Source organism: Hyperoodon ampullatus, assembly GCF_949752795.1.
Source record: "Hyperoodon ampullatus genome assembly, chromosome: 8".
Lineage (NCBI taxonomy): Eukaryota > Metazoa > Chordata > Mammalia > Artiodactyla > Ziphiidae > Hyperoodon > Hyperoodon ampullatus.
Window position 1 is genome coordinate 14,156,202 of NC_136921.1, and position 21,744 is coordinate 14,177,945.

The 21,744-nt window shown below is 39.2% G+C and overlaps 1 protein-coding gene across 5 annotated transcripts in view; it reads left to right on the forward strand.

The window, feature by feature from the left end:
- Positions 1–21,744, forward strand: part of DOCK10 (dedicator of cytokinesis 10) — a gene marked incomplete at both ends in the record, with an annotated part of 299,463 nt that overhangs the window by 180,409 nt on the left and 97,310 nt on the right. For all 5 annotated transcript variants that reach the window (XM_079710445.1, XM_079710444.1, XM_079710442.1 and 2 more), the window contains 7 exons: positions 900–972; positions 1,249–1,371; positions 1,618–1,752; positions 17,798–17,981; positions 19,464–19,549; positions 19,824–19,907; positions 20,027–20,182. In XM_079710445.1, the coding sequence (XP_079566571.1) occupies positions 900–972; positions 1,249–1,371; positions 1,618–1,752; positions 17,798–17,981; positions 19,464–19,549; positions 19,824–19,907; positions 20,027–20,182 (841 nt within the window). The remainder of the gene's footprint in view (positions 1–899; positions 973–1,248; positions 1,372–1,617; positions 1,753–17,797; positions 17,982–19,463; positions 19,550–19,823; positions 19,908–20,026; positions 20,183–21,744) is intronic.

The following is a 21,744-nucleotide window of genomic DNA, read 5'->3' on the forward strand; positions in this document are numbered from 1 at the left end:
ACATATAAAGAGTCCTTGGTCACTCACCTTGCTATCTGGAACACCATCAACATAAGAAACCATTTGTAATAGGAATACTGAATGTGCCCCTGGGCTTTTTTTTCAATAGTCAACTTCTGAGATTGCTTCTACATAATATAAATCATTTTAAAGAAAACAAATCTCCCATGCCAACACTCCGTGTAGGATTTTCTAGTTAGGTATAAAGGAATGCCTGAATTTTGGATGATACTGCCTGGTTTCCATTCAAACATGTGTTATGAGATAGAATCAAGCCAAGGAAAGTTTTTTCTGTCTTATTTTACCACTTATAGGGCCAAGTGTACGCTCTTGCTCCTCTGGGCTGGTCAGTGATGCTCTGACTAAGAGGCTTTTCTGTGATACCATGGAAATCCCCAAAGTGAGCACAATTGCTGCTAAGTCACGTTGGTGCAGGCTTCTGGGAGAGGCCAAGGTTAGGGGAGCAGCGCAGCCTGGTGGCTAGAGCACTGGGTGATTCTTCAAATGACTGTCCTGTAGCCTTGGACATGTCACATAAAAGCAAAGGGAAAAAAAAAAGATAATGAAAATATCAGTACTTTATATTCCACTTCAAAATGTGGAGGAAGGAAAATATAAATCACCAAGCCCTTAAAATTGTCCCACTTACCTTCATCTAATTAAAAAGGACATGTGCAAATCTGTACAAATAGTAACTCTGTGGTTTAAAATGGAGATTTATTTACTGGAGATAAGATATAATGGTGTAAGGAGAAAGTTAATACTTCCAAAGGAAATGGGCCCCTCACAAGATTATATTATTTTATAAAAATGTGTAAGAAAGCCACCACAATAGCTGTTACCCAGCTGAAAGCAATGTCTCAAATGACAAATCAGAATCTTTTTTTTTTTAATATCAGAGCAGAATACAAACCAGAGAAACTTCCTTCACATTCCTTTGAGATTGACCATGAAGATGCTGATAAGGATGAAGTAAGTAAATGGTTGAAAGTGAAATGTTTAAAACATGAGGATAATTAGCTCCTGTCTTTCACTAGCGTGTTTCAAATTCAGACCAGTTTCTCCTAAAGCTGCAGTAACTGTTGGTGTGAAAGCTTTTAGATAAAATGAATCACGTGTGTTTTGAAATTGAACATGATTTCTTAAGATGAGTCAAAGAGAGAAAAAGGAGTCTCATTTTTAAGTGCAGTGTCTAAGATCTGGGATCCACAAAAGATGGCTGTGATGCTAATGATGCCTTCTGTACAGGATACCACTTCTCACTCATCCTCCAAGGGCGGAGGGGGAATGGGAGGAACCGGAGTTTTCAAGTCTGGCTGGCTCTACAAGGGGAATTTTAACAGCACCGTGAATAATACCGTTACTGTTCGGGTAAGGAGACATCAAGACTCATCTTTGTTTCTGCCACCTTTCTTCACACCCTCCTCCACTTCGGTCACAGAACAGAGGAGAGCCATTTGCATTGAGTTTGTGTTTCATTTCATATTTTATTTATGAGAAAGGAGGATGTTCTTCTCTAGAACAGTGCCCTAGAAATGTAGCACTCTTGAAGGAATTAGAAGTAGTCTAATTTCTGTGAATTTGAACTACCTCCTTATATTTTTTCCCTTTATTTAGTCATTCAAAAAGCGCTTCTTCCAGCTGACTCAGTTGCCAGATAATTCCTACATCATGAATTTTTACAAAGATGAAAAAATATCCAAAGAACCCAAAGGTTGCATCTTTTTGGATTCCTGTACAGGTGTGGTACAGGTGAGTAGAAATCTCTTTTCCCCCGAGTTTTTTTAATCGAAAAGTGTGTTCATCCAATCATTATTCATACATTCCAGAAATATGTATGGAGTATCTGATATGAGCTGAGAACTGTTTCAAACTCCAAGGATTCAGTGGAGAGCAAGGCAGCCTACATACCTGCTTTCACAAAACTCATTTCAATAAAGGAAAACAGAAAATACATAAAGAAAGAAATAAACAGAATGGAATGATTGGTAAAATCTGGAATAAAGAAAATAAACAGGGCTACAGAAGGTAGAGAGACGATGGTGAGGTTGCAAAGGAATCTTTATGCTGCAGAAGTGAGAAAAACATTTATGAAGAGAAAGTATTTGATATAGAGATTAAAGAATAAGCAGGGGCAGCAAGTGCAAAGGTCCTGAGGCAAGAGCAAGTCTGCTATACTCAAGGCAAAGAGGAAAATGACCACCTGCATGGCTGCAGTGTAGAGATCCACCAAGCTAAAGAATTCAGTAAGACTATATGTAAATCACATAGTTCAAAGAAGGCTCTTCATGAATGTTATCTTTATTATTAGGTAATAAATAATAAGATAATAAATTTACAGTGTATAAATACATCATCCTTCTTTGAAGAGCAGGTTTCTTCAAAGGCAAGGATTACATTGATTCTCAAGAGTTAATCTCAGAAACAGACACAGTGCCTGTAACAGACAATACTGTTCTGCAAAGCCTTGGTCCTCAAATTATTGTCCTTAGTATTAAATTTGACATGGACCACGGTGGCAAAGGGAAGGAAAATAATTCCATAGGCCTCACTTGGACATCTTATTTTCAAAAATTTTATTCTTTCTACTCTGATGAAATAGCTATCCTTATTCTCTCTCATGTAAAAATTGAAGCAATCACGTGTTTTAGCAGTCTTCCCTCATATTTCACATTAAGACGCTGGCCCATTTAGGTTGAGGACTCTGTTTTTGGTCATAGGCCACTAGGAACAATTCTTTATCTTATCACCAAACCACAGGCATTCACATAACTTGCTACATGGCTGAGATTACATTTCGGATTAATACCAGGGTCACTCAGATGTGTGAATGCAAAATAGAGTTCTCTTTAGTCACTCAAGCCTAGTCTATTTCTGGATGGTTTATCCATTAAAATCTGGAATTTCTCCAGAAAGTAATAATGCTGCACTTTAAAAGGAAAGAATTAATTAAGTGTTGCTGAGCCCTCCACTAGAAATGAAAGATAACTACTTTTTAACACAGATGCCAACTTTCCTTATGGAAAGGGCAATAAGGATCTTAATGGAGGGTGGAGATAGTTTTCTATTGTTTGGTCACAAAGGAGACTCTTTGGCTTTAGAAATATGAAATAATATATTAGCAATAGGTTAAAGATCAGTAACTACATTTTATAGATATTGAGCTGAAAAACTTATTTTCTTTTCTATTTGTACTTCCAAACTTGCTCTAGCAAATGAGTCATCATCTTCTAAGAAGTATCATTGTAGCCCTTGTTAGGTATTAAGTTTGCAGAGATATGAATTATTGTGTAATTTCTTCTTCCAAGAACCTTGTAACTCTGTTGAATACACAGAGTTAGTTAGTGCTCTAATCTGACCTTCCACTACAGGTACCTTTTCTCCATCACATCTTAGACTGTGTTTCAGTCTTTGCTTAAGCAGTACATTGAAAAGAGAATGTCTTCTAAGGAAAACGTAAGCTTGGGGTTTTAACTGGTCGATGTTCGAATCCTAGTTTCACCATTTACTATCTGAGAGCCTTGAGTAAGTTACTCAAGCTCTTTGATTTCTGGTGTCTCATCTGTAAAACTAAAATAAATGTGCTAACGTGTGATAAGGATCTGGGAGATAGTGTGTCCTCAGCCATCCTTTCCTAGTCTTTCCATTAATTACAAAGGTCACAGTTTTGAGAGATAAACACCCCATTGTGGGAAAACCCTTCTAGAAAATATTGATTCGCCTTCCTGAAATATCTACCTAAACTTGCTAATTTATCCATTCCTTTCTTCATTCATTCATTCATTCATTCATTCATCCAGCAAACTTATTTAGTGCTTATGACATGCTGGAACTGTGCTTAGGCATTAGGAATTCCCTGCTGAAATCATGACCAGAGAAGGACATAGGCTATAACTCACTATTACACAGTGTCTCAAGAGCTATAATGGAGGTGTAAATGGCACTTTCTATGGAATGTTCTAGGAGCACGGAACAGTGATAAACTCTTCTGGGTTGGCTAGGAAGGATGCATAGAAACAATGGGCATATAGGTAGGAATCTCCAAGGTAGATTTTTCACCTTCAAGCACAACTGAATAATCCTACTTCACTTTCCAATAGATAGCCATTCAAATACCCGGGAACATGTATTTTATCTTTTAAAGGGTTCGGCTCTGTATCCCTATATTTGTATTCCTCTTTATCAAGAGCTTGTTACCCTTTATAGAGGGAGGGACCTTTATCTTCTTGAGATCACTTTGGGAAGGTAAACATCTGGGTCCCTTGTCACCTTATGTCTGCCAGTTCTTATGAATTTGCTTACAGCTCTTTCTAACTTGTAAGTTTTGCATCTGGAAAAAAAGATACTGAATCAGATAGTGCAAGTTTAGTCATTGTTCCAGCAAGTTCTCAGGAACAAAATGTGCCTGGAGACGAAACACGTACACACAGAAGCACAAAGCAAATGAATAATAGGATGAGTCAGACCTATTTTGTCAAGAATCATTTTCACTTTCCTTTGAATAAAACAGAGAAGAGAAACAAAGAGTTTGCCTCAGGAAGTGCTACCTACCACCCAGCATTCTCAGGGCATTCATGCACATAACAGTCTTGAGTGAACAAGCCTTTTACTTTGCTTCATTCAGACCCATTCTATATCACTGTGCTTTCCTAAGAATAATCCTTGGAATTCTTAGAAATATATTTCAAGAGCGACTTCAAATAGACAGAAACTCCTACCCAGAGTCTTTAGGAGACGTTTATGATTGGAAATTTCCTGGATCTTGGTAAAATAGAGACCTAACAGTAGTTTTCCACTTTTTTGTAATGTCATCAAACAGTACTAGATCTGTTTTACACCCCTCATTCTCAATCTGAAGCAGAACTTCCAATTTTTGCTACTTCAGTTTTGATTTGAGACTAAGGGCTATTTGGACTTAAGCTATCCTATCTTGTTCCGTAAGAGTCTTCTCATTCATTCATTCATTCATTGGTCCATCCATCCATCCATCCATTCCAGATCCTGCCACTGCGAAGGGAGTGAATAGCCCAGGAATTCCAGTTATCTAGGGTCCCTACCTCAACAGTGACAATGGCTGATGTCACGTGATACATAAAGGCTTCATTGGGGGTGGTGTGGTGCTGAATGCTGTTGATTTCCTCCTAGGTGCTGATCTTCCACCTTGTGGATGTGAGTTCTAAGACAACGGCCTTAGGGACTTAACCAGAGTCTAGAAATTCAGATGCGTTCTGCAGCTCAGGCCACTACAGGAAGGAAGTAGGGTCAGCTGTGAGATAACAGGAGCAGCTCAGACTGTGTGTGCCCATATAAAGGCAGTCAAACTGGGAGGGAAAAAAATGTGTACCTCCCAAGGAAAATAAATGTAGAAGCCAACTATGACCTATAAACCCCCCATTAGCAAACCTTGGCTGTAAAGAATCTCACTTCCCATGATAACAATAAAAACCAGGATGACACTTGTAATCTTCTTCATCTAATACATTATTTGACAACAGTTGATGGAACATGCATTATTATTGTCCCAATTTATTAAAATAAAACTCAGTGAGATAATGTGGCTTGCTCAAGTCACAGAGCTAATAAATGGAAAAATTACATTTGAGGCAGAAGAATGTCCAAAGTTACAGAAAGATGCCCAAGGAAATGCTTTGGTGATCATATATCCAGTGGGCATGCTTGCATAGATACATACATTCATCCTACATAAGCCACATAGGCAGAAGAAACACTACAAAGATAGATGCCGGTGTGTCATTTAGGCAGTGAGTTTTAGATGTAAGATTTATTTCAGCAAATATGTATGGAAACTTTTGCTTTATGCAAAGCACTGTGGGAAAGCCAAACATGAATTAGATGTGGTTTGTGTCTTCAAAGAACTTCCGGCCTGTGGGAGGATGCACCGAAAAACACAGAACAGATATAGCACATGCCTGAGTAATTAAACATGAGTGACACATCTCAAACAATAGGTTCTGATAACATATGTAAGAAGGATATTACATTTATCACTGCATGATGCTACCTTATATTATACATATGTAATATATATATTGCTTATTTTTTCCTGACATTACATAACGCTAGAATGTAAGTTCAATGAGGGCAGGCAGTTCATTTGAACATTTTTAATGCTCTGTACTTGGCCCATAGAAGGTAGCCAATATATCTTTGTTGAATGAATGAACAAATAAGCATACAGAGAATGGAAAGGACTGCATGGATGGTAGCCATCAATACCAGTAACCTGTTTGATGTTGTGTGTTTCCTCTTAAAACTCTTCTTTTGTTTCGGCAAAATTCTGTAAAAGATGCTAGGCACATAATAGGTACAATGCCATATTTTTCTTGAATAACTTCCTTCAATATTCAGTCCTCCATTGGCTTTGGTGTTTTTATTGGGGTATCTATTTCAAAACTTTTCCAGATGAATATTGTGGAAAGAGACCAGTTTGCCACAACTCATTAAGCACATCATGTGGCATTAGGACATATTTCCAGTTTCCTTTTTTTAATGAAGTCACATAGATAGACTGTGGTGAGCTTGAATGAACAAAGTAGTTTCATTGGTCGCAAAGGATACTGATTTCAGGGAAATAAAGGAAATTTGAGGAGTAACAAGAAAATGATTACTTCTTGATTATCATTTTAATGACTTAAAATTGCATTTCAAGATTATAAAAATGTCCCATTGGTTTTCTGCTTTGGGTTTTTCTTTTTTGCTGTTTTATGCGCCATTATCTTGGAGATTACGGAGAGTGAGATGGAAAACCACTTAGGCATCGTAATCTTCCCCAACATAAGGTCCTCTACACTGCAAGTAGTTCTGTTTCACTCCAAGGAGAAAAAGATAATTTGGCTTTTGAGAAGTTGTGAATAGAATATTTATTTCATTTACAAGTATTCCTTTTTGAGAAACAAGGGCTTGTTATACTTTGCTCAAATTTTTAAAAAAATTTAATATGTAATACTGTTGAAGTTAACAATCATATCTAATTCATTTAAAGTACAGAAGGCAATTTAGAAAATCAAGTTTTGTTCTTATTTTGTCACGTTTGTTATTAGTTCCTTGACAGCTGCATTTGCAAGCAGGTTGCAGCTCAATCCACTTTTAATTTGGACCCAGTATAAGCATTGTACATAGCTTTGCATCTGCCTGTCCCCATTGTTTACAGCATCAAATTAGTCAAGCAGATTCTTTCTTTTATTTTCAAGACAACACTGAGATTTGTTTGCATTCTGCTATGCTCAGATGCTTTAGATCTGCTCTGAACTCTGGACACTTCTAGTTCTTCCCTGAGCGTCTATTTCTGTTCCTGTTGCTTTTTGAAGGATACAATACTATCATAAAAACGTGTCTCTTTTATACCTGCTCTCGGCCATCTGTCTTTGCCCTCAGACCTCTGTGTCAGTGCAGGTCACAGGCGGTTTTATGGACCTCCTTCTTCAGCACCCCAGGAAATGTGTGGGAGGGTGAGTGGAGGGAGTCTGCCCCACTCCTCATACGGCAAGCATAGCTTTTAAGAATTTGCATTCTTAAAGAAGCTACCTGGAGGTTTGCTTTGCACAGGACCACCCCGCCTCTGTTTACACTGCAGCCAAAATGATCTCAAAATGCAACTGTGGTCTTTTACTAGTCAAGTCTTCCTTTCTGTACTCTCACAGACACAGAGGGTGCTGCAAGAATAGTATTCTCAACACACCATTGTAAAGCAATTATACTCCAATAAAGATGTTTAAAAAAAAAGAATAGTAGTATTCTCATGTTTGCAGTAACAATCCTGTTCTCAAAAAGAATTTTTATACCTTGATTTCATACCTTTTCTTCAATACATGCATACAAAAGTTAAGTACAATTATCTTCCAATTTCACATTGGGGTGATTAATTGGTTAACACCCATCTGCCCTGTTCCAATACGTTGTCTGTTTTTGCCCAACACAAAATGTAAACACGAGAGAACCTCTTTAAGAATGAATACTGTCACTGCAGTGAGGATAACTAGTGAGCGTCTGCCCTTATCAGGCTCATGGGCTATTGAAAATGGCAGCCTGCAAGTGAGTCATTACAGGGCAAAGAAATAATAAAAATTGACAATAATACGAAAGTATGGACATGAGCAAAGAGCTTGTCCTTGGCAGAGTCTAGAAAGTGCCATTTGAGCTGTGAGATTCCACAGTGAGGATCGCAGTTAGCTTTTTAGCTAATTCTTCTTTCTCCTTCAATTCCCAAATTTTACTTTTTTTTGAGTCTTGTACGATGCCCCACTGTCTACTTTCAGAAACCAGAACATCCCAGGCCATGGTTACCCATTTGGTGTGTGATTGTTCCAGGCAGGTGGCAAAGAAGGAGAATGGCATCTGATGAGCATCTTCTTTGTGCCTGGTCATCTCAGGGGATGTTAAAGGATAAAGGGATTATTTCCTGTCTCCACCACTTGCTGTCCTTGTATCCCAAGCATATTTTCATTTGCCTCCCCAAGCCTCAATGTTACCATATGTTAAATGGAATGATACAGTTTCTCTCATAGAGTTATTATGATATTTAAATAAAATGGTGACTGTGAAATGGTCAGCACAGTGCCAGGTATATAGATGGCAAGTGTTTAGTAAGTGTCATGTTTGTAGTAGTAGCCGTACTGTTGTGGAAGTTGAAAGGAGAACGCTATTTGGGGAAGTTTTTAAGAGCCTCCCAAAGAAAGAGAACACTACCAGCAGTATATTAAAAATTATTCTTTCTTGCCACCAAGAAATAGCAGTCCTGTTCTCAGAAAGAATTTATACCTTCATGTTTAGCCGCAACCCCGCACTATAGTGTCGCTCTCATCTTAGTGTTCTACTATTATTTGTATTTTACTTATCTTAATTGTGTAACTTGCTTTATTACAGTTGTGGGTTCTCTAAAGGCTTTAGAACAGTGTGGGTAAGAGTTGAATACTTGTATCGGAGGTACCTAGGAGTGAATTAAATGTGGAACATCTTCAGAAATTCTTACAGCCACCGCAGGTTATATAACACTAGTTTATATCATCAGGGGAAGTTTCTACTTTGCATTTATATTTCTGATCTCATGGCAGGAATATATAAAACTGCTGTAATAATCTGCTTTTGTATTCCCTCTACTTTATTTTTTTTTATTAGTTTCTGCTTTATAACAAAGTGAATCAGTCATACATATACATCTGTTCCCACATCCCCTCCCTCATGCATCTCCCTCCCTCCCACCCTCCCCATCCCACCCCTCCAGGCTGTCACAAAGCACCGAGCTGATCTCCCTGTGCTCTGCGGCTGCTTCCCACTATCTATCTACCTTACGTTTGGTAGTGTATATATGTCCATGCCTCTCTTTCCCTTTGTCACAGCTTACCCTTCCCCTTCCCCATATCCTCAAGTCCATTCTCAAGTAGGTCTGTGTCTTTATTCCCGTTTTACCCCTAGGTTCTTCATGACATATATATTTTTTTTTAATTCCATATATATGTGTTAGCATACGGTATTTGTCTTTCTCTTCCTGACTTACTTCACTCTGTATGACAGACTCTAGGTCTATCCACCTCATTACAAATAGCTCAGTTTCGTTTCTTTTTATGGCTGAGTAATATTCCATTGTATATATGTGCCACATCTTCTTTATCCATTCATCCGATGATGGACACTTAGGTTGTTTCCAGCTCCGGGCTATTGTGAATAGAGCTGCAATGAACATTTTGGTACATGTCTCTTTTTGAATTATGGTTTTCTCAGGGTATATGCCTAGTAGTGGGATTGCTGGGTCATATGGTAGTTCTATTTGTAGTTTTTTAAGGAACCTCCATACTGTTCTCCATAGTGGCTGTACCAATTCACATTCCCACCAGCAGTGCAAGAGTGTTCCCTTTCCTCCACACCCTCTCCAGCATTTATTGTTTCTAGATTTCTTGATGATGGCCATTCTGACTGGTGTGAGATGATATCTCATTGTAGTTTTGATTTGCATTTCTCTAATGATTAATGATGTTGAGCATTCTTTCATGTGTTTGTTGGCAGTCTGTATATCTTCTTTGGAGAAATGCCTATTTAAGTCTTCTGCCCATTTTTGGATTGGGTTGTTTGTTTTTTTGTTATTGAGCTGCATGAGCTGTTTATAAATTTTGGAGATTAATCCTTTGTCAGTTGCTTCATTTGCAAATATTTTCTCCCATTCTGAGGGTTGTCTTTTGGTCTTGTTTATGGTTTCCTTTGCTGTGCAAAAGCTTTGAAGTTTCATTAGGTCCCATTTGTTTATCTTTGTTTTTATTTCCATTTCTCTAGGAGGTGGGTCCAAAAGGATCTTGCTGTGATTTATGTCATAGAGTGTTCTACCTATGTTTTCCTCTAAGAGTTTGATAGTTTCTGGCCTTACATTTAGGTCTTTAATCCATTTTGAGCTTATTTTTGTGTATGGTGTTAGGGAATGATCTAATCTCATACTTTTACATGTCCCTGTCCAGTTTTCCCAGAACCACTTATTGAAGAGGCTGTCCTTTCTCCACTGTACATTCCTGCCTCCTTTATCAAAGATAAGTTGGCCATATGTGCGTGGGTTTATCTCTGGGCTTTCTATCCTGATCCACTGATCTATCTTTCTGTTTTTATGCCAGTACCACACTGTCTTAATTACTGTAGCTTTGTAGTATAGTCTGAAGTCAGGCAGCCTGATTCCTCCAGCTCCGTTTTTCGTTCTCAAGATTGCTTTGGCTATTCGGGGTCTTTTGTTTTTCCAAACAAATTTTGAAATTTTTTGTTCTACTTCTGTGAAAAATGCCAGTGGTAGTTTGATAGGGATTGCATTGAATCTGTAGATTGCTTTGGGTAGTAGAGTCATTTTCACAATATTGATTCTTCCAATCCAGGAGCATGGTATATCTCTCCATCTATTTATATCATCTTTAATTTCTTTCATCAGTGTCTTATAATTTTCTGCATACAGGTCTTTTGTCTCCTTAGGTAGGTTTATTCCTAGATATTTTATTCTTTTTGTTGCAATGGTAAAAGGGAGTGTTTTCTTGATTTCATTTTCAGATTTTTCATCATTAGTGTACAGGAATGCCAGAGATTTCTGTGCATTAATTTTGTATCCTGCTACTTTACCAAATTCATTGATTAGCTCTAGTAGTTTTTCGGTAGCATCTTTAGGATTCTCTATGTATAGTATCATGTCATCTGCAAACAGTGACAGCTTTACTTCTTCTTTTCCAATTTGGATTCCTTTTATTTCCTTTTCTTCTCTGATTGCTGTGGCTAAAACTTCCAAAACTAGGTTGAATAAGAGTGGTGAGAGTGGGCAGCCTTGTCTTGTTCCTGATCTTAGTGGAAATGGTTTCAGTTTTTCACCGTTGAGGACAATGTTGGCTGTGGGTTTGTCATATATGGCCTTTATTATGTTGAGGAAAGTTCCCTCTATGCCTACTTTCTGCAGGGTTTTTATCATAAATGGGTGTTGAATTTTGTCGAAAGCTTTCTCTGCATCTATTGAGATGATCATATGGTTTTTCTCCTACAACTTGTTAATATGGTGTATCACATTGATTGATTTGCGTATATTGAAGAATCCTTGCATTCCTGGAATAAACCCCACTTGATCATGGTGTATGATCCTTTTAATGTGCTGTTGGATTCTGTTTGCTACTATTTTGTTGAGGATTTTTGCATCTATATTCATCAGTGATATTGGCCTGTAGTTTTCTTTCTTTGTGACATCCTTGCCTGGTTTTGGTATCAAGGTGATGGTGGCCTCGTAGAATGAGTTTGGGAGTGTTCCTTCCTCTGATATTGTTTGGAAGAGTTTGAGAAGGATGGGTGTTAGCTCTTCTCTAAATGTTTGATAGAATTCGCCTGTGAAGCCATCTGGTCCTGGGCTTTTGTTTGATGGAAGATTTTTAATCACAGTTTCAATTTCAGTGCTTGTGATTGGTCTATTCATATTTTCTATTTCTTCCTGAGTCAGTCTTGGTAGGTTGTGCATTTCTAAGAATTTGTCCATTTCTTCCAGGTTGTCCATTTTATTGGCATAGAGTTGCTTATAGTAATCTCTCATGATCTTTTGTATTTCTGCAGTGTCAGTTGTTACTTCTCCTTTTTCATTTCTAATTCTACTGATTTGAGTCTTCTCCCTTCTTTTCTTGATGAGTCTGGCTAATGGTTTGTCAATTTTGTTTATCTTCTCAAAGAACCAGCTTTTAGTTTGGTTGATCTTTGCTATCGTTTCCTTCATTTCTTTTTCATTTATTTCTGATCTGATCTTTATGATTTCTTTCCTTCTGCTAACTTTGGGGTTTTTTTGTTCTTCTTTCTCTAATTGCTTTAGGTGCAGGGTCAGGTTGTTTACTCGAAATGTTTCCTGTTTCTTAAGGTGGGATTGTATTGCTATAAACTTCCCCCTTAGAACTGCTTTTGCTGCGTCCCATAGGTTTTGGGTCGTCGTGTCTCCATTGTCATTTGTTTCTAAGTATTTCTTAATTTCCTCTTTGATTTCTTCAGTGATCACTTCATTATTGAGTAGTGTATTGTTTAGCCTCCATGTGTTTGTATTTTTTACAGATCTTTTCCTGTAATTGATGTCTAGTCTCATAGCATTGTGGTCGGAAAAGATACTTGATATAATTTCAATTTTCTTAAATTTACCAAGGCTTGATTTGTGACCCAAGATATGATCTATCCTGGAGAATGTTCCATGAGCACTTGAGAAAAATGTGTATTCTGTTGTTTTTGGGTGGAATGTCCTATAAATATCAATTAAGTCCCTCTTGTCTAATGTATCATTTAAAGCTTGTGTTCCCTTATTTATTTTCATTTTGGATGATCTGTCCATTGGTGAAAGTGGGGTGTTAAAGTCCCCTACTATGAGTGTGTTACTGTCGATTTCTCCTTTTATGGCTGTTAGTATTTGCCTTATGTATTGAGGTGCTCCTATGTTGGGTGCATAAATATTTACAATTGTTCTATCTTCTTCTTGGATCGATCCCTTGATCATTATGTAGTGTCCTTCTTTGTCTCTTCTAGTAGTCTTTATTTTAAAATCTATTTTGTCTGATATGAGAATTGCTACTCCAGCTTTCTTTTGGTTTCCATTTGCATGGAATATCTTTTTCCATCCCCTTACTTTCAGTCTGTATGTGTCTCTAGGTCTGAAGTGGGTCTCTTGTAGATAGCATATATATGGGTCTTGTTTTTGTATCCATTCAGCCAATCTTTGTCTTTTGGTGGGAGCATTTAGTCCATTTACATTTAAGGTAATTATTGATATGTATGTTCCTATTCCCATTTCCTTAATGGCTTTGGGTTCGTTATTGTAGGTATAGTCCTTCTGTTGTGTTTCTTGCCTAGAGAAGTTCCTTTAGCATTTGTTGTAAAGCTGGTTTGGTGGTGCTGAACTCTCTCAGCTTTTGCTTGTCTGTAAAGGTTTTAATTTCTCCATCAAATCTGAATGAGATCCTTGCTGGGTAGAGTAATCTTGGTTGCAGGTTTCTCTCCTTCATCACTTTAATTATGTCCTGCCACTCCCTTCTGGCTTGTAGAGTTTCTGCTGAGAGATCAGCTGTTAACCTGATGGGGATTCCCTTGTGTGTTATTTGTTGTTTTTGCCTTGCTGCTTTTAATATGATTTCTTTGTGTTTAATTTTTGACAGTTTGATTAATATGTGTCTTGGCGTATTTCTTCTTGGATTTATTCTGTATGGGACTCTCTGTGCCTCCTGGACTTGATTAACTATTTCCTTTCCCATATTAGGGAAGTTTTCAACTATAATCTCTTCAAATATTTTCTCAGTCCCTTTCTTTTTCTCTTCTTCTTCTGGAACCCCTATAATTCGAATGTTGGTGCGTTTAATGTTGTCCCAGAGGTCTCTGAGACTGTCCTCTGTTCTTTTCATTCTTTTTTCTTTATTTTTCTCTGCATCAGTTATTTCCACTATTTTATCTTCCACCTCACTTATCCGTTCTTCTGCCTCAGTTATTCTGCTATTGATCCCATCTAGAGTATTTTTCATTTCATTTATTGTGTTTTTAATCGATGCTTGATTCATCTTTAGTTCTTCTAGGTCCTTGTTAACTGTTTCTTGCATATTGTCTATTCTATTTCCAAGATTTTGGATCTGGGAAATAGAATCTTGGATCAGCTTTACTATCATTATTCTGAATTCTTTTTCAGGTAGACTGCCTATTACCTCTTCATTTGTTAGGTCTGGTAGGTTTTTATCTTGCTCCTTCACCTGCTGTGTGTTTTTCTGCTTTCTCATTTTGCTTATGTTACTGTGTTTGGGGTCTCCTTTTTGCAGGCTGCAGATTCGTAGTTCCCGTTGTTTTTGGTGTCTGTCCCCCGTGGCTAAGGTTGTTTCAGTAGGTTGTGTAGGCTTCCTGGTGGAGGGGACTAATGCCTGTGTTCTGGTGGTTGAAACTCGATCTTGTCTTTCTGGTGGACAGGTCCACGTCTGGTGGTGTGTTTTGGGGTGCCTGTGGCCTTATTATGTTTTTAGGTATCCTCTCTGCTAATGGGTGGGGTTGTGTTCCTGCCTTGCTAGTTGCTTGGCATAGGGTGACCAGCACTGTAGCTTGCTGGTCGTTGACTGAAGCTGGGTGCTGGTGTTGAGATGGAGATCCCTGGGAGATTTTCGCTGCTTGATATTATGTGGAGCTGGGAGGTCTCTTGTGGACCCGTGTCCTGAAGTTGGCTCTCCCACTTCAGAGGCACAGCACTAACTCCTGGCTGCAGCACCAAGAGCCTTTCATCCACCCGGCTCAGAATAACAGTGAGAAAAAGTAGAAAGAAATAATTAGTAGAAGAAAGAACGAGAGATAGAAAGAAAGGAAGAAGGGAAGTAAGGAAGGAAGGAAGGAAGGAAGAAAGAAAGGAGGGAGAGAGGAAGGATGGAAAGAAAGGAAAGAAAGGAGGGAGGGAGGGAGGAATGAAAGCAAAAGGAAGAGTGAATGGAAGAAGAGAGGGAGGGAGGGAGGAAGGAAAGAAAGAAAGAAAGACAGGAGGGAGGGAGGGAGGAAGGAAAGAAAAAGAAAGTGGAAAGAAGAAGGGTGGGAGGGAGGGAGGGATGGAGGAAAGAAAAAAAGAAGAAAAGGAGGAGCGGAGGGAGGGAGGGAGGAAGGGAAGGGAGGAAAAAAAGAAAGAGCAGGTAAAGTAAAATAGAATAAAGTATGAAATATAGTAGCGTTATTAAAATTAAAAAGTAATTATTGAAAAAAAACACGGACCGATAGAACCCTGGGACATATGGTGGAAGCAAAGCTATACAGAGAGAATCTTACACAAAAGATTACACATACACATTCACAAAAAGAGAGCAGGGGGAAAAATCAAAAATCTTGCTCTCCAAGTCCACCTCCTCGATTTGGGATAATTCGTTGTAAAAAGAGGAAAAGGGCGAAAAGTCTGAAATCTTGCTAAGTCCACCTCCTTAATTTGAGATAATTCGTTGTAAAAAGAGGAAAAAAAAAGGGGGGGAAAGTCTTAAATCTTGTCCTCAAGGTCCACTTCCTCAATTTGGGATGATTCGCTGTCCATTCATGCACTCCACAGACGCAGGGCACATCAAATGGACCGTGGAGCTTTAATCCGCTGCCTCGGAGGCTGCACAGAGAGATTTCCCTGTCTCTGCTCTCACAGCTCCCGGGTCTCAGCCTTGGACCTGGCCCCGCCTCTGCGCGTAGGTCGCCGGAGGGCGTCCGTTCTTCGCTCAGACAGGACGGGTTTAAAGGAGCCGCTGATTCGGGGGCTCTGGCTCACTCAGGCAGAGGGGAGAGAGGGGAATGCCCTCTCCTCGTGCACCAGGCAACAAAAGGGAAAAAAGTCTCTTGCCTCTCCGGTAGCTCCAGACCCTTTCCCCGGACTCCCTCCGGGCTAGCACTAACCCCTTCAGGGTCTCTTCCTGCCGCCAGCCCCAGACCTCTCCCTGCGCTCCGACTGAAAGCCGATACCCGAGCCTCAGCTCCCAGCCCCGCCCTCTCTGGCGGCCGAGCAGACAAGTCTCTCGGGCTGGTGTGTGCCTGAGGGCACCGATCCTCTGTGCCAAAATCTCTCCGCCTTGCCCTCCGCACCCCTGTCGCTGTGCTCTCCTCCGCTACTCCGAAGCTTTCCCCCTCCGCCACCTGCAGTCTCCGCCCTCGAAGGGGCTTGTAGTGTGTAGATACCTTCCCTCCTTCACGACTCCCTCCCACTGGTGCAGGTCCCGTCCATATCCTATTGTCTCTGTTTATTCTTTTTTTCTTTTGACCTACCCAGGTATGTGGGGAGTTTCTTGCCTTTTGGGGGGTCTGAGGTCTTCTGTCAGCGTTCAGTAGGTGTTCTGTTGGAGTTGTTCCACGTGTAGATGAATTTCTGATGTATCTGTGGGGAGGAAGGTGATCTCCGCGTCTTACTCTTCCGCCATCTTCCTCCGGCCGTCATTCCCTCTACTTTAAATATGCTTCTTTGATCGTTAAACAGCTCACTTCCTTTTACAGATTTCACCTTCTGTGAAAGTTCAATCTAAAGTAGCTACTCATCGCATCAGACCATTTTAATTCTCTGCACAACAGATAATCTTTTTTTTTTCATTTGTTTGTTCATTTCTTCAATCATTCATTCATTCCCAAGGATAAGAACCTCTTCTGTCCCATTTATAAGATATGACTGTTTTGAACACACTGTTGTTGAATCCTTCTGTGTGAGAGCACTGGTACAGGACAGAGTGGTGACCCAGCTCTCATGGAGGCAGATGTAAGGGAGGAATATACTGTTCAAACAAACAAATGAAAGTGAATAAGCATGTAATCCCAAATTGTTGTGAGTGCCCTGGAGGACAAGAACCTTGTCCTAACTGGGGAACTGGGGAAGGTTCACTGAGCAAGGATAACTTCACTTGAGATCTGAAGAGTGAATACAAGTCACGTAAGTACTTGAAGGGCAAACATCGTGCTGTGTGCATGAACCCATGCATGGTGATTTGGGATGGGAGGGTTGTTTCAGGCCTTTGTGGCAGCAACAAAGCCTATGATGGGAGCACATCCAGGGAACCTAGAACAAAGCCTCGTGGGTTGGTCACAAAATGCAAAGTAGAGATGTCAAGTTAGAGAAAAGTCTGGAGGTTGGTGGAGAAGCCAGAGACAGAGAAAGGAATTGGGGGTCCCTGGCATATGGATGTCATTTAAAGCCATTGGCCCAGAGGAGAAAGAAAGGAGTCTAAGGCAGAGCTGAGGTCAGCATGACAAGTCACCAAGATAAGGAAGAGCCAGTAGAGGTGACTGAAAGGTGGTGGCCATTCAGGAGGAAAGGAAACTAACATAGAGTGTAGTCATGGAGAAACCCAGAGAGAGATGGGTTTCAAGAAGCCACTGTGTTAATTCTGATGAGAGGTCAAGGAAGATATGAAGAAAGAGATGTCCTTGGGTAGTACAACAGCATAGAGTTTGTTGGTGATCTTGGCTGCCTCTGGGATATGATGAGGTCAAAAACCCAACTGGAGTGAGTTGTAGACAGAACACAAGGTGAGGAAGTGAAGGTAGCAACTCAAAGCAACTATTTGAAGAAGCTTAGAACATACTCCTCCACCTGCCTGAAGATGAAATTTTTGAGCCAACATGCTCATCCAATCAAGAAAAACATAAATAAGCCAATCAAGAAAAACGTACAAAAAGGCTTGAAAGAAACCAAACGAAATGATTCTTATCCAGCTAAATTTTTGTCCTGTTTTGGAAGATCTCCTTGATGTCACCTACTCATGAGGAAAGACCCCATAAAAAACGTCTCCCACTCTCTAAGACTTGGTATCTGGTGTTTTTCTTTCTTTTCATGCCACAGAATAACAGACTAAGAAAATATGCCTTTGAATTGAAAATGAATGACCTGACCTATTTTGTGCTGGCGGCTGAAACGGAGTCAGATATGGATGAATGGATCCACACCCTCAGCCGCATCCTGCAGATCAGTCCTGAGGGGCCCCTTCAGGGAAGGAGGAGCGCCGAACTCACGGAGCTGGGGCTGGGTGAGCGCTTGCAGACCCGCTGCCCTTCCCTCGCGAAGTGCGACCTGCGCATTTGGTTCATTTCAGCTGCTACTAACCCTGGTAGCTGTCAGGTCTAGCTCTTCCAACCCTGAGCTATTCGCTCCAGGAAATCATCCATAAACCTTTACTTTTACTCAATAGTGAGAGTCACCACACAGAGGTATGATTTTGAGTTGCCTGGCAATGCTTTGAGGCTGACATCCGGCAAATGATGTTAAGAACCATTGGTCAGCGGTATTAAAAATATACCCATGGGGCTTCCCTGGTGGTGCAGTGGTTGAGAGTCCGCCTGCCAATTCAGGGGACGCGGGTTCGTGCCCCGCTCTGGGAAGATCCCACATGCCACGGAGCCTTGGCCGTTGAGCCTGCGCGTCCGGAGCCTGTGCTCTGCAACGGGAGAGGCCACAGCAGTGAGAGGCCCGTGTACCACACACACACACACACACAAATATATATATATATATATATATACACCCATGTCTGATGGGGTGTTAGAAGGGAGATTCTGTGTTTTATAGCCTTTCATTAAATTTAATTAATGAACATAATACTCTGTAATGGCAAATATGCATTCTTTCCTTTTAGTTGAAAGGCATCTTTCACGTGTGCTTTTGACCCCACTGAGATCAGCCTAGTTGTGGAAGTTCCATAAATTTTGCATGGTGTTAGAGATTTTTATAAGACAAATTTTTTTTCTGCCCATCCTAATTCTTTCATATAATTCTAATCCAGGCTAGGCAAAAAGAGAACAACAGAGAGGAAAGAAAAGATGAAAAGTAGGGGAGAAAACAGGTCTATAGCCACATCGAAGACAAGTTCACCTTCAGAGTCAGTCACTCCTAAAGGAAAATTACTTTAAGACATTTTTTCATAACACATGATATGTTATTTTAAGTCTTTAAGTTCTGATAGTCTATGTATCATATGAGAGAGTCATGAGATAATAAGGAAGAAAATTATGGTTGATTTTAATACAACTGCTATATATCATAGTAAGTGTTTTACATTCATGATTTGCTTAATAATAATCAACTAGAATATTAATGTTTACAGAGTCTTAGAGAGTTTAACTGAAGCTAGAATGTGGGTTTTACATTCATGGCCTAAGAGTCAGAATTATCCAAAATATATTCATATATAAGAAAACTTTAATATGCATTAAGGAACTGAGACAAAACAACCTCAAGTATAAATGTAGTATTGTAAGGGTCCAGAGTTCTTATGGGCACAGGATGGTGTCATGGAGAGTGTCCCAAATTGATCACCAGGACATCTGATTTCCAGGCCCAGTTCATCTAATAATATGGAATACTAGAGCCAGGACACAGTGAAGGCATCTCCCCACCAATATCCATCCCCCATCGCTCTTGAGTCTAACCCAGTTGTTATATGTCACAGGCTAGAGAAATGAATGATTCATGAGGACTAGTTAATAACCCAGTCTTCTTCTATCTTTTCAAGATTCCCTGGATAATTCTATAACTTGTGAATGCGCACCGGAGGAAACAGATTCTTCAGAGAACAACCTACACCCAGACTTCACAAAAGTAATAAAGCTGACATTTTTCTATGAAAATAAATTCGAATTACTTATTGTTTATTGCTTTCATGGAAAAGATATCAATGCTTTCTTTTAAGATTTAGACTAAGAAAGACAACAGTCAAAAAACAAAAGCATGTTTCTATAAGATTGTGGAGTGTTAATGGATGATATTAAAGCAGTGCTGCTACTGAGGGGCTATTTCTTGGCCATGTGGATGGAGCTGGGCTGTAAGTTTCTGGCTATTTAGATACTAAGAACTAACACAATTTTCTCTGTAGTACCTCACAGAAACTGAAGAGATTGTCAAAGCAACTCGAAACACGGAGAGGTTAAATCTGTTCTTGCTGGATCCAGATATAGATGTAAGTCGGAATTCTCTCTAAGCAGACATGAACTTGATTTGTACAGTTGTGGTTTATAATTTAGAATCTATTTTCTTATGATGAGTGTTTGTTGAGTAAAACTTTCCAAACTTTTTTAGAGCTTGAAACTTCAGAAGAAGGATCTTTTAGAACCTGAGCTTGTGATCAAACCATTTGAAGAAAAAGCTGCCAAGAGAATCATGATCATTTGTAAAGCTCTCAACTTAAATCTTCAGGGATGTGTTACAGAGAATGAAAACGATCCGGTAACAAATGTAAGTTTCTCTTCTGTTACATCCTATAGATTGGCCAACTTCACACCACCCTCGTTAAAATCTTTTATTCGCTTCTTGATCTTTCCAGGCACTGAGTTCACACCCTCAATTGTACCAAGGGTATGATTGACAGCATTTTTCCACATGAAAAAATGCATGTTATGAAGTGGAATTGTCAATATACTGCCATAGAATATCCCTTTTAACTTAAAGTAGTATCGAAGGGATTATGCTCTAAGGTTCTTTCCATTAAATCAGCACAGTGGTTCAGAGTTTCCAAAGATATTGTTTGTATCTTCTTGGAACTTGAGATGGCTTTTAATTGATATTTTTATTTTAATATTTATATGTTAATTTTCATGTATATTAGAGAATATTTATAATGAGCAAATCAACCCTGTGTTTTCACAGCTACTACTGCTTATGACAAGGCTAAATAGTGAATCAAGTAAAATAATATTATATAAATATTAAATAAATAATACATGTAAATGGTAGGGGAAAAAAGGTGCTTCACTGATATTTGGGAAACATCACTGTGCTCATTAAATCCATACAAGATTCCTCTTCTTACCAAGTGGGCTCTCTTGAGAGTTCGCTCTTAGTATTCTAGTGGACAATTCTATACTAATTGTAAATGTATGTGTGGGAAGGAGACATTTTGTGAGCATAAATATTATTAAAGGTTGAACTATAAAAAAGGAAATAAAAAGCACTCATAATCCTAACATCAAAAATCGTTGTTAATATATTGAAGTGTTCCCTTTCATTCTCTGTTAATTCATTCTTTCCTCATTTCTAATAAAGCATCCCTCAATTGTCATCTTTCACCTTAAAGAAGAAAACTTATTTCCAGATCCATGATACAAGCCACATTTGCTTTTAGAAGGTAGAAACAGCATTAAGTTTTCTCTGCAGATTGCACACACAATCCCCTACATGCCTTTATTTATGATGTAGTAAAACGAGCCTTGTTAGTTTGACAGTGAGTAGCTGGCAAAATGGGTGAACTCTTTCAAAAGACTGTAACCTACTGCTCTTGGGTCTTCAGGCACCTCACTGGTTGTCTGAGCCTCCTTCTTCCTGGTGTAATAGCAGGACAACGGTACATGCTATGGACCTCAGGAGAATAAGGAGAATCAAGTAACAAATGCCTGACTTTCCCACTTACAAGTTGTTCCATGCTGGGCAAGTGGCTTAACCTCAGTCTCCTCTTCTGAAAATGGGAAAAATAATAATACAATTTCAAATAGCCATTGTGAAGATTAAATATGGTGCCCGGCGCATAATAAGCATTCATTAAATATTAACTGTTATTCTAATATATGGGAAATTGCTTTGAAATTTGTAAGTACAATGCATGCAATGTATTGATGTTTTCAATGTTACCTGTGAGATTCTTGTTGACAAGTAATTGAAATTTGTTGCCAGTAAGAATCTTCCTCCAAAATGAAGCTTCCTCATATTTTATAACTGTAACTGTGCACTAGGTTATGTGAGACTGAAAGGAGTTGAAGTTGAGTTTATTCATTCTCCAACAAATATTTATTCAGTGCACCTAC